At 30.5% G+C, this 12,461-nt stretch overlaps 1 protein-coding gene across 5 annotated transcripts; it reads left to right on the top strand.

The window, feature by feature from the left end:
* Positions 1 to 2,668: 2,668 nt before the first annotated feature.
* On the top strand, positions 2,669 to 12,460 carry LOC107360282 (uncharacterized). 5 transcript variants are annotated; one of them, XM_089267957.1, is made up of 8 exons: positions 2,703 to 2,878; positions 2,943 to 3,036; positions 11,298 to 11,358; positions 11,427 to 11,512; positions 11,592 to 11,681; positions 11,733 to 11,894; positions 11,958 to 12,023; positions 12,216 to 12,459. In XM_089267957.1, exons 2-8 carry the CDS (start codon positions 2,959 to 2,961, stop codon positions 12,264 to 12,266), a joined length of 594 nt encoding a protein of 197 aa, XP_089124083.1. In that variant the 5' UTR covers positions 2,703 to 2,878; positions 2,943 to 2,958; the 3' UTR covers positions 12,267 to 12,459. The 5 variants fall into 5 exon arrangements, with proteins under 5 accessions (XP_025016292.1, XP_089124083.1, XP_015782394.1 ...); XM_015926908.3 differs by having other exon boundaries at positions 2,727 to 2,878; positions 11,958 to 12,045; positions 12,213 to 12,460; XM_025160524.2 differs by having other exon boundaries at positions 2,669 to 3,036; positions 11,958 to 12,045; positions 12,213 to 12,460.
* The last annotated feature ends 1 nt before the right edge of the window (position 12,461 follows it).

Raw genomic sequence — 12,461 nt, 5'->3', positions numbered from 1 at the left:
TATGAAAGTTGGAATGAAAGAGTTTCAGTTTTCAGTGATTCACGAGAATGATTACTTTGAGTAAATGATCGTGTTGCAATGAAGATGATGAGGTTCGAGATAAAAGAGATAATGATGAACTTTCTGAATGTGATGACATTGAATAGACTAAACTATTAACAATTTGATTCAAGGGCTGCAAAACAGGGAACAATGAGGCTCTTGAGAGTCAATGAAGATCCAATGGATGGACAAGGACAATGAATACGAGAACGATAGCAATTATTGTTTGACAAAAACATCAAAACCAGATTTAGTTAAAGGTTAAATAATATCAATCCATTGAAATTGTTCCATCAATTGATGTTCATCCATCTAAAATTAGTCTTGACCAGACTTGAATAATTGCGGTCTAAAATAAGAAGCAGGTTTAATGTGAAAGACAAATAGTGAACATTGAAAATTGAATCAATTTCTAAATGTTTACCCTTTTCTGGTTCCTATTATGAATGATGAACCAGATTTGTTTACCGTTTTATCATCCAATTACAATCATTGTTTGCTATTGTTTCTGTATTACGATGAAAATGAATAGCAAGAGATACTTTTTTATTCTTATGTCATAAAGAAACTCGACAAAACATAGACATAATAAACAAAGAATACATTGAGATCAGAATAAATGAAATACGAAATTCGAATTTCGTTAAAAGCTTTTGTGACTTGAAAAGTATTTTTAGCGAGTCTTACACAGCTCATCATAAGGTTTGATACATGGTTTACATTACATTATGTCCACTACATTCTGTGTCCCAAAATCCAACATTTTTGTAGTGTAACATATTGTCAAAAATGTTTTAAATAAGCTATGTTAAAATGAGCAGCGTCCCAATCGTCCATTAGCGATTGAATGCAGGAACAGGAAAAATTTTCACAGCCAGACACAAAATCTGCGAATGTCAGGAAATCTTCATGAATTTTGCAAGTTTGTGAGAGAGAACTAAGTTTGTTTATGTAACCACGGTAGCTTTTGGATTTGACGCGTCTTATCCACTAATAGATAGAAAAATAGAAAGAAATTTAAATTATAATATAGAAACGAAGAAAGAAATGGAATTGACACTTACGATAGCAGCCTGATGATCAATACACTCAATAACAAAAATAAATGGATCTTTACAAAACTCCATGATTGTTGATTTAATTGATAATCAGCTCGAGGACTCGAGTAGTATATTGATCCCGATCAAAGAGTAAAGGAGCTTCTTTACTCTTCGATCGGGATCAGAAGCTACTGCAATGAGCTTAAACAAGTACTCTTAAGTACTTCCAGAGAGCATTCGGAAAGTCAAATCAATTGACGATTCCAATATTGCAAGCTTCTCGAAACTGCCTCAGACAATGTGAATTAAGCTGTTAGTTGTTCAAAAACAGTATCAATGTTAACGATTAGCGAAATGTCTGGCAAGTTCACCAGTCAATTTGATGCCAATCTAACTCTTGAACACAATTTGGGTTGTAATGAGGTGAATCTCAAAAGAAACAAACAAACCCAAAGATTTTGTCACATTACTTTTGCAAAAAAGCTGAAGTTGGCACATTAAATGAGCCTTAGCCAGTAACTTATGACCATAATTGAGCAAATTTTAGTACTCAATCAAACTAAATGTGTCTGATTCCAACTAACAATATTTGTTTTACCGTAAAATGAACTCAAAAGCATCACAAATTAATTCACGATTACTGATATTGCACGTTAATCTGAGGCAAACAAGAGATTATTCAGCTCAAAGAATTGAAAATATTAATGAACCTCAAGCTCTAGAAATTGGTAAACTTCATCACCTAAAGGATTTATTGTTACCTACAGGGATGATTATGAATAGATTTTCGCACAATAATGCAATACAATAATTATCCTTGCAATAATCACAATAACAAAATGTCGATCAATATTGCTTTATTTATATAATTTGACCAATCGAAGTTTCATTTGACCAGAATAGCTTGTTAATTGCTTTCCAAACAAATTACAAATGAAATGGAAACATGTTATAAAATGAACTTAACATTTTCAAGTGAAAAGCGTGACAGAATCTAAGAGATTTCAATATTACATAAAGTCTGGATTGAATTTCATGAGCAAAATGAGTAAAATTATAAGAACTGTAAAATGTTTATTTCAAAGTCAATTTGTTCATTTAACCTGTAATATCAACCTTAACACGATGCCAATCAAATGTCAATCGAACTCTTGAACTGAATAAAACAAAGGATTTGATATTCAATTTAGAAATAAATATTTATGTAAAGCATTGAACTGAATAAAGAAACCAAAAGACACAGAAATTTACATTCGCCTGTTGAATGCGAAAACTGTGAAACTATCGATGAAATATCATTGAAATTCAATTGTCTAAGCAACTCCAGGCTTTGAGATGAATTTACATGCAAATGTCGTTCCAATATCGTAAACAATTAGTTGAGTCAATCCTTGAAATTTAATCATCTTCACTGAAAAAGAAAAAGTTGAGACAAAATAATGAACAAATTGAAATGATGATCTACTGATCGCTTTAACTGATATAACGTTTGATATGTTTATAATGTGAGTGAAAACCTGCGCATTTGATTTATCATTAAATTAGCTTGTATCACAATATATTGACTGCGCAAATAACAAATGGCAAAATAATAACAGAAGCAAGTTAAACTGACAGAATAGAGCGCAAAGATGATAAGCTGGGAGTGAAAATGAGATGGAAAAGGGAAAGAAGAACAAAAAAACAAACTTTTCCTTTCCATCTTTTTTGCTCATCATATCATCATCACTGTTATTAGCTGTATAACCTGTGAGCTTGAAACGGTAAACATGGTTAAGTTGACAAAATTATTAAAAGTTGAGTGAAGCAAAGAGCATAAAGTTAATTGTGATTAACAACTTTGTGCTGTCCATCCAACAGATAAATTATTAATATCATGGAAACTATCTGGAATAAATGTTGCCTTTGTGTGTCTCTTCAGAAAGGAGTGATGGGCTATGGAATCATTTCAATGGTAAGTAACAGAATATTCACATTTTTCAGTTCTCTGATTCTTCCAAATGCTATTTTCCTCATTTCACATTCAACCTCAAAATTGATTTCAATGTTAAACATTTTCTTCTTGATAATTGTCTCAAATCAAAAGTTAGTTTCAGTTGCAATCGAATGCTCTTCTGGATAAAATTGAATTTTTCAACTGTTTTTGACAGTTCTGGTTGAATGTCGATTACAGATTGCAGTTTATCACTTTTCAGAATATTTTATCCATGTTCATGAAATCGATATTTTAAATTTTAAATGTTGCTTCAAAATTAAAAGATGCAAACTGGTTTAATCTCGAGTTGTTTCGACCTGATTTATAATTCAACATTTCCCTTCATATTTTATTCAATTTGGATTCATATTTTCAACATAAAATGAAACAGTAAACTTGAAATCTTTTTAGATTGAAAAGCATTTGGAACAAGTCTTTGCTTTAACTTTGATATCAATCTGATAGGAAATGAAATTCCGTGAAATGTTTAGTAGGAATGAGAATGAAAATGATCTTTTGGTTGTTCTTTTGAACAGAACTTTGAAAAAATCTTGAAATGAACGCAAATGTTGAACTTAATTTTGATTTAACAACAAACATTTATTCGCCAAATTGAATCATGATTTACTGATGGAAGTTCAATCTTTCCTCAATTACTCTGCCAATTATATCCAGTGATGATGAACCTTGAAATAATCATAATGAAATATCATTAAATTGCATTTTCCCAGCTTGGATCAATTCCCTGTTAAATTACCAATTCAATGCTGTTAAATGTTTTATTCAATTCTTGATTAATCCAATTTTCGGTGAAAGTTGATAATAAAGTTTAAACAGTAAAACCAAACAATAAAATCATTTTTACCTTTAAATTACAATTCAAGTTAAACTCTCATTATTATCATGTAAACTTGGTAATCATAATTGTCTGAAGGCAACGTTTCTAGATTAATCATTGATAGTTGAATCATTTCACATCGAAAACAATTTCAATTTTATTCTTTTCTCCAAAATTGATTTCTCTTTTCATTTTCATGGAGAAACATTGAAAATGTGAAAGAAAAAGTTAAACGATTGAACAAACACACCATTAATATCACTTTCAGAGTAATCTGATTCTCGATAATTAACAATTTAACAACCTTAAAAATCGATTAAACTTTCTTGAGATTCCCAATCGAATATCGTTTTACAGGAAAAAAAAGTTCACTTCTATTTAACATCAAAGTTCATGAGACACTTTTTTCATGGAGAAAACATTTATCATTTAAATGTCCATTCAATCGTGAAAAACATTAATCATTTCAAAATGGAGAGAAAAACTGAAAATTTTATTCTTCCAAATGAGGAAACATTCTGAATCTGAATCAAAGTGAAGTTTAATCAGAACGAACCAGAAAATCCAATTAAAACAATCAGAACTGATTAATTGTGACACCTTTAGACGCTATTTGATGTGCGTTTGATTAGCATTTAATCACAACATCTTGTGATAATATTCACTCCCAGAGTAAAGGAATGATAAAGAATTTCGATATTTTCTCTTTTCTGAGTGAAAAATTTCCATGTGAATCACAGGTCAAGTCAGGTTCAGCAGTTCAACTTGAATAATTGTTCAATAATGTTCAACTGAGGAACACTGATACTGAGAATAACAATTTGATGAGAAAAGCCAAAAAAATGTATATATTTATTCGGAACAATTCTGGATGACTTTGGATTCTCTTTTTTTCTGGGTCATCAATGTTTCTCCAAGACTAATATTTCATCATGGTCAACATGATTAACCCATCATCGTAAGCATCATCAAAGCTTTTTTTCTCTCTTCAACTTATTCTTCTGAATCGATAAAGAAAATTGTTCCTTAAGATTAACAACTTGACCAAGTGATCAGTTTCAAGATGAAAAGTCATTTACTGAAAGTTGATCAAATTGTTATTTTAAACTTTAAACTGTTGCTTTGATTCAATCATTGAACTGATAAGCTTTAATATCATTAGATGAATCAATCTGTAAGCTGAGAAGAAAATATCGATTTTCTGTTGATAAAAATGTTTCCATGAAAAAAAGAGAGAAAATTGTAAAACAAATTCTCAGGTAAAACTGAAATTCTTCTAATGCTATGTAGAGCGAAACAATTTCAAACTGATTTTCTTTACTCAACTTTTCCAGAGATTATCACTTGAAATGATAATCTATTGAGAATAAACTGGAGAATTTTTTTCTCTCTTTTTACACCCATTTCAAGTTCTTTTATGAACACCTTGGTCAGATAATATTGAACTCAATGTTGACTCGAAATTTATTTCAAAGAAAAACAAAACTCTTTGAAGGTCGAAACTTTATTGACGCATTAAAAAGCAATTTTTCATTTTCCAATTTCTGGAGTAACCAAGACGTTTCGATAACTTGAACAATTGTTTTTATTTCGTTCGAATTTTCCCATGAAATTCATTCCAAACCCTTGAGCTACAATCTTTGACCCGATCATTGATTTATCACAATATTTGCTTCAGAAGATTATTTGTTTTTGATGAGATCATTCCCAGAGTTTGCCATCTTTTACCTTGTTATCGATGATAAATAACATCAATAAACTATTATTTGTACAAATTGTGTTTCATTCGGTTCCATGAAATATTTTTCCAAATAATCTGGATTTGGAATTTAATGTTTCAAGTTTTTGGAGAAAAAATTGATTCCATTTCTCATTCACTTTACTCTGTTTTGGATTAAAATGAATTATAGAGAGATTCAGTTATTTCGCCGAGAATTCAATATTGAACCTTCACCTGTTGAACCTGGAAATTCAATTATAATCGTAATTCAATTTGACCTCTTGATAACACAATTAAAAGACTATTTTAGTTGCAAGTTTTTCGTTTGGCTTTTGGTGAAGTTCATTGAATTTGAATCTGTAACAATTAGTTGGAAAGAGTTGGAAAGTTAATCATGGAATCGAGAAGAAACAAAATAAAATTTAATATCGACTTTGATGTCAACAAACAAACCCTTGAGATAAACTTGATACGGATTCAGTGATGAGGAAAAAGGTTTTCTTTTCCTTCCCTGTAATTCTTTACCTTTCTTCTTCTTCTGCCAAAAGTGTAAACAATTCAGTTCTGTCCTGTTTATCTGAGAAAATTTGATTTGAAAAGGTTTTATAAGCAATAATAAAATGAGAAAAGTTTGTACTTTTTGTTGAGGAAAACAAAGAAGATGAAAAATGATTCAGAAAAGGTAAACTCATTGTAATTTCAATGAAGAAAACGTTTATTGAAACCTTTCAAATTTCAATAACAAATGAGATTCGAAAGTTGTTTAGATGATAAACAATTATCGAATTAACTGAATATTGAATTGAAACTAAAGTGACAGAGAAAAGTAAAACCAAGGATTAATCACTGTCAACCTGGTTAACCATTTCAACGTCAATTAGACTGTTGATAACAGTCGAGTTTGAGTGTGCATTTGACTAAAAATTTACTTTCTTATTCAGACTATGAATTTATCAGGCATTAAAGTTACATGAGAAGATGAATTTGATGGAAAGGATTTAATTCCCTGTACAATAGCGAGCACGTGTAATGGCATCTTTGAGTTTCGAACTCCATTTTCTCGAAAATCAGGAAATTTTACTATTCCCTTCTAGACTTTATGCTGATGCTCACCGCACTTTCGACTTAACTCAAGATTTATGTTATGTAAGCTTGGAGTTAAAATAAACGTAATGTATGGCTAAACGGCTTATGTTAGCCAACAACTTGTGTACAAAGCTTTACAAGTGATTATTTGCATACAAAAAAATTTAAATAGTTGAATTAGATTTGGGTTTATTTTGGTTCCTTTCCTTTTTCATATTAATCTAATTGTGCAACTCTATCCTCTTGGTAAAAGTCCTAAAGATTCCTATTCGCATTTCAACTTCCCAACCATCGTCAGTCATTTCAGTCTTTCAATATTTCTAGTCCATTCTAAGAGTTGATGTCTCATCCTTTGCTATGCACATCGAATAATATTATTTCAATTTCTTATGACTTTGATTAATTGTTGACACCACTGGCTTCACTCGATCATTACAAGTAAAAATTTACTAATTGTAAAATAGTTGCTCAGATAAAATAGTGTGTAAATATAAGTGTGTAGAAATAAAAGAGTGTTTCCATAACTTCTTTGAATAAAGTTTATTTCAATAGATCAACAGAAAAGCCGAAAGAGTAAAAGATTCACATAATTTGGTTTGTTACTAAAATGAAACAATCAATGCAATTGTCACATTCACACAAAAATTGACAAATGGGTAAAAACGGGTAAAACTTCATTTCTTTGGACACTGTTAGTTTGAAGTATGCGTCGTTAAAATCTTTTAGTTTATTCATTATTCGACGTCTTAATTGGTCAAAATTGTCGGCTTTCCAACCAGATTGGTAAACTCTGCCCTTCAAATGATACCAAAACTTTCAAATCGCTCTAAGCTGGCGTATTTTTGGTGGATTGTCCATTTCTGCTGCATAATTGGCATTCAGTTCGTCAGCTGTAGCTCCATCAGGCCGAAAAATGTAATCATTAACAGATTTTTTCACAAAACTTATTTCACTGATGTAACTTTTGATGATCAACAAGAAAGTGGTCTTATTTTGAGATCGATTGTGTTGATTGTGTCTTTTTAATAACTCACAATTTGTCTTATTTTATAATATAACAGTTAAAGCTAGATTCATATCATAAGGTTCAGTTTTAGTTTAAACATTATCTATTTAAATCAATATCAACTAATTTTTGGAGAATGGGCCGAACTCAACCAGGTTGCTATCCGCCAAAGCCATAAAATGAACGCCAATGAATATGAAACTTGGTTGAAACTATTCTGTTTTGCTCCAACGTTGGTAATTTGTGTACTTTTTTCATCTTAAAGTCTTCTCTTGTGCTCACAATTGTCAGACAATTAATAATATTTATGAATATCAAGAGATGAACAAACTAAACAGAAATGATTGATTCTTTGGTTGTTGATCCATATTGCATTAATAACATTATTAATAATAAAATCATTGGCTTCATTGACTCAGTCTTGAGCTGTGATTAGTTCAGTTTTATTGTTGATCAATAGATCGAGTAATATCATAATGAAATTAAATCCTTTAGTCTTACGCTGAGACAACAAAAACTGAACAACTCTTTTCATGCGATCTTCAAGTATCAAGTTTGAAAATAAAATTCTGATAAACGAATGGAAAGCTTGTTGAAATGCTAACAAGAGATGAGATTATCTTGAGTTTATATAACAATGTAACTGTAAATGATGGCAATTGAATGGAATAATGTAACAATTTAAAGAATCAACTATTAAGACGATTAGTTAACAATGAAAGTGAAACTTGATTTGTTTGCATTAACAATTCAATTAGAATGTTATTCAACAGATTGTTCAACTGTTACAATTGTATAGCCAACACTAAATATTGGTTGAGCAAACAATACCAATAAACTTGTGATCAACATCAACTAAACAAGTTATCAATTTGCCTTGAGCTTTCAAAGAGTTACTGTAGCATAAGTGAACCTATCCGTAGGCCATTAATGTTTCAATGTTTCCATTCTTCTTCATCATTCAACATGGAAAATGTAATTTATTCATTTTTCCTCGTTTCCCTGTTTCCACCAATTCCGGTTCTTATTGTTCACTTAACAACATTTAACCTTTCAAGTGAAACAACATCGTTGAGTGCTTTTCACTTTTGTTTCATTTCAGTTTCCGATGTTCAGCTTCTCATGCTATTCCATTGTATTTGATGGACGCTTTGTCACAATTAGGTCACAAGTCGACTGTTAATGCTTATGTTTCTGTGTTTTCATCAAGAATTGCACTTTGCTCTTCAAAATCGTCTTCACGTCAAGTCTGTTGTTTCAAGAAAATTGAAAAAATTTCTTTTCTTTTTTGGTTTCCTTTTGGTGAAAACTAAATATAACAAGTTATCAAATTGATGCCATTTTTGGAGTTACTTTTCTGTTTAGTTTTGGATGAATATGGTCAGTCGATATTGAAGTTCATTTGCACTCGATATCGTGACATCTGATCCAGGAATTTGCCTGATAATTGATAGCACATCAAAATCATGCATAAATTGAATGAATGAACATTTTATTTAAAATTCACTTTTTGTAGATTTTTCAACTCGATTGAACTGCTAATTGAATTTTCATGTCATTCACCATGAAATTTGATATAAAAAGGTTGCAAGCTTTAATTAACTGGTAATCATGTCTTGTTCATTGCTATTTCATTGAAAGTGAATCAAGTTTTATCAGATAATTTTGAATTGAATGAAATGTATTTCATTATTGCATCTAATGGTTTTGATACAATTTCATAACTTGCTTTCATCTTTGGTCTTGATTTATGTTTCGAGTTTGGTTTCAGTTGAGATTCAGTCTTTTGAGAGCATGAGTTGTTAATTGAATTATTAACATTGCAAGATGAATTTTGGTGAATTTAAAACATTTTATTTGATTTTATCTTCTTATGTTCACATTTGAACTTTTCGAGAAATTTCAATTTTCTTTGCAAATTAGCATTTTTAGTCAAAACTGAAATGAAAATTAGTTGATGTCAAATATTATTAAACAAACATTGATAAACATAAAGATTACAGAACAATGCTGAGTTATTCAGTGATTTACGCTGACTTCATGGATTCATTTGTTGATCAATTCTTGCCATTTGCTTCAATAAATTGCTATCAATACAATGAAACCTGTCCAAGGATTGGGATAATGAATGAATCGATGAAGCTTGACTTGACTTCATCATGTTTGTTCAGTTGAATCTAAACCTTTTGTCTCCACCTTGATTCCCAAAAATAGGTAAAAGAAAAGACTATGAACACATTAAGAAACTAAGAAAATTACATTCGATAAGAGAACCCATTTCGATTAAAGAATGAATCGGCATTTGATTCAATAAACTGACTGAAACTTCATTTTAAATATCGGACTTTGGTAGCGTCCATCAAGCTTAAATCACAATTGATATTTTGATAGTAACACATATTAGGATTTTTGGTTTATCCCTTTCTTGGTCCATTTTATAACTAAAAGTGTCACAAAAACTCCAAACATCGAAACCCAACAAGAAGTGATGTTAAGTAACGGTTCCCTGTCCATTCACCAAACAAATAATTTATGAATTCCATTGCGAACAAATACTAAACTAAAAGTGAATACAATTACCTGATACTCCTTCATATTTGATTGATTTCATGTGTTCATGATCTGTTCATGTTATATTGGAATCATATTACCCAAAAATGATCAACTATGTTAAAATCAGATTGAAGCTAATAATTGATAATCTCGAGGATAAGCTTGAAGTTATTAATAATTTCAGTTTAGAGATGTCAAACATTTTTCAAGCTTTTGTTTGTCCAAAGGATTAGTTCGGTGAAAGGACACTACACTTATCGATAGTAACTTAAAAACATTTGTTTTTGATTGTGAATTATGGCAAGAACTATTTGAATCGGATTAATTTTTTGACATCCTTAATACCAGAAAATCCAGTCTACTGAGAAAGGAAAAGAAGAGAGAATTGAAAATAAGAGCGAAAAAGCTCAGGGAACAAATGTTCATACGAATGTAAATGAGAGACAAGAATTCAAATCGAGCAAGTTTAAGTCGTACGTAAGTATTAGTCGAACGAAACTTCGGAGGTCATTCCCTTAGAAAGTCCAAGTTTTCGTTATACGTTTATCTTTGCATCTAAACAACTTCCATTGCTATTCTTTATCTTGAAGAAAACGAATCTGGAATTTCGTTTTCTAAGCTTTAGTTCAATTGTTGATAGTTGAAGCAAAGCAATGAATAACTGAAGAAACGAGATTCACAATAAAATAATTTATTGAAGTTTACATGATCAAACAAAGCAAATAAATCTCAACCTTTGCATCCTTTAGTCAACCTTTGAAGAGCAAACAAGGAAACTTGGAATGTACATGAAAAATTGAGAGAAGAGACAAAAAAAGGAAATTTTCAATAAAAGTTGAATTTTGTAATTTTGAAAACAATGTAAACTATAAAAGTTAGCACAGATACAATGATTAAATAGTGAATTATGAAACTCTTGGAAATTCTGGATTCTCATGAATAACTGGAATAACAAGAAGAAAAGTTTAAAATTGAATCTTACAAGAGTTTCAACAATAAACAACATTTCATCTAAAAAATTGTTATTCACTTTCAAGCTTTACTACTGCATGGTGGTAACCGGAGGAACCATTTGGGCTTCCAGTGATAATGTTTTTGGTAATATCAACGACTCAATAAATGTCAACTTATCTCATCGTTTCCTTTTCTTGTTCACCTTTCAACAGGTTTTATATCGTTAGGCTTTTTGGTGATATTTTTTTGCACCTTGAGCATTTTATCATCAGTCCTACTCATTATTGGAGTTTGTGTTGTAAGTTTCAATAATAATCTGAATTTCTTTTCATCATTCCCCAGAACTAATCTTTACTCTTTTATTTTATTCTCACCAGGAAAGTAGAAGAATGTTTTTGCCTTGGATAATCGTCATTCCCTGTACCAATGGATTGACCATAATTCATACCTTTGTTAATAACTCGATGGTAATTTTATTTTGTTTGCAGTTTTTCAGATTCTAATTGTTGCTCTTTCAGGATAACCATTTGGTCGATGATGATTCACAAAAAGGAAATGTTGCTTTCGATTTTGTGATCCTTGCAATCTTCGCTTATGGCATTTTGTGTGCAATCTTGTTGCACAGGAAAATATCTTCAACTAAAGTCTCTCATCAAGGAAAGTTCATTTTACCTGTTAAGGTTTGTATCGATTTGAGATTGGAAATTGGACATTTTCGAGTTTTACTTTTTTTTCTTTTCCAGCAAAATAATACCATTTTACCTGAAGTGACCAAAAATAAGTCAAATAGTTCTCCAACACTGTCAAAGGTAACGATTGATAATTCAGGTGGTGAGTAATTATCATGATTTTTCAGTCTTCGGTTCTTTCATATATCGATTTGAAACATTTCGATTCTTGTTTAGTTTTTTAACCGATAATTTTATTCGCATTCAGATATTGTCTCAGTTATTCATTTCTGTTGGAATTTGTAATTTTGTTTTTTCTTCGTTTCTCAGCAGAACCAAGTTCACCAGCCACTTGTCATATTTTTCTTGGAATCGATTGATTAATGGATGGATCATGATTAAACATGTTAAAATGACCATTAAATTGTTTCAGTTATTTTCTTTTTTTTTCGCCCTTTTTCGACTTTTGCGACCAATTCTCACTCAAATTGTAATTAAACATTTTTCCAAACAAAATTAAATTTTAATTGTCTCAACACAAGCAAAGACTATCAATAAATATTCATTTATATTCGTTTC

This window comes from Tetranychus urticae, chromosome 2, assembly GCF_039701765.1.
Source record: "Tetranychus urticae isolate SD_2017Ah chromosome 2, NJAU_TeUrti_SD_1.0, whole genome shotgun sequence".
NCBI lineage: Eukaryota > Metazoa > Arthropoda > Arachnida > Trombidiformes > Tetranychidae > Tetranychus > Tetranychus urticae.
The sequence above is the reverse complement of the archived record's forward strand: the minus strand, read 5'-3'. Positions and strand labels throughout refer to the sequence as shown.

What these genes read in the sequence shown, in the direction of transcription:
- LOC107360282 (XM_025160524.2), top strand. Translation starts at nt 2,959, where the DNA reads ATGGAAACTATCTGGAATAAATGTTGCCTTTGTGTGTCTCTTCAGAAA. An exon ending in GCTATGGAATCATTTCAATG is followed by an intron (nt 3,037 to 11,297) that starts GTAAGTAACAGA and finishes TTCACTTTCAAG; the next exon opens with CTTTACTACTGCATGGTGGT. An exon ending in TCATTATTGGAGTTTGTGTT is followed by an intron (nt 11,513 to 11,591) that starts GTAAGTTTCAAT and finishes TATTCTCACCAG; the next exon opens with GAAAGTAGAAGAATGTTTTT.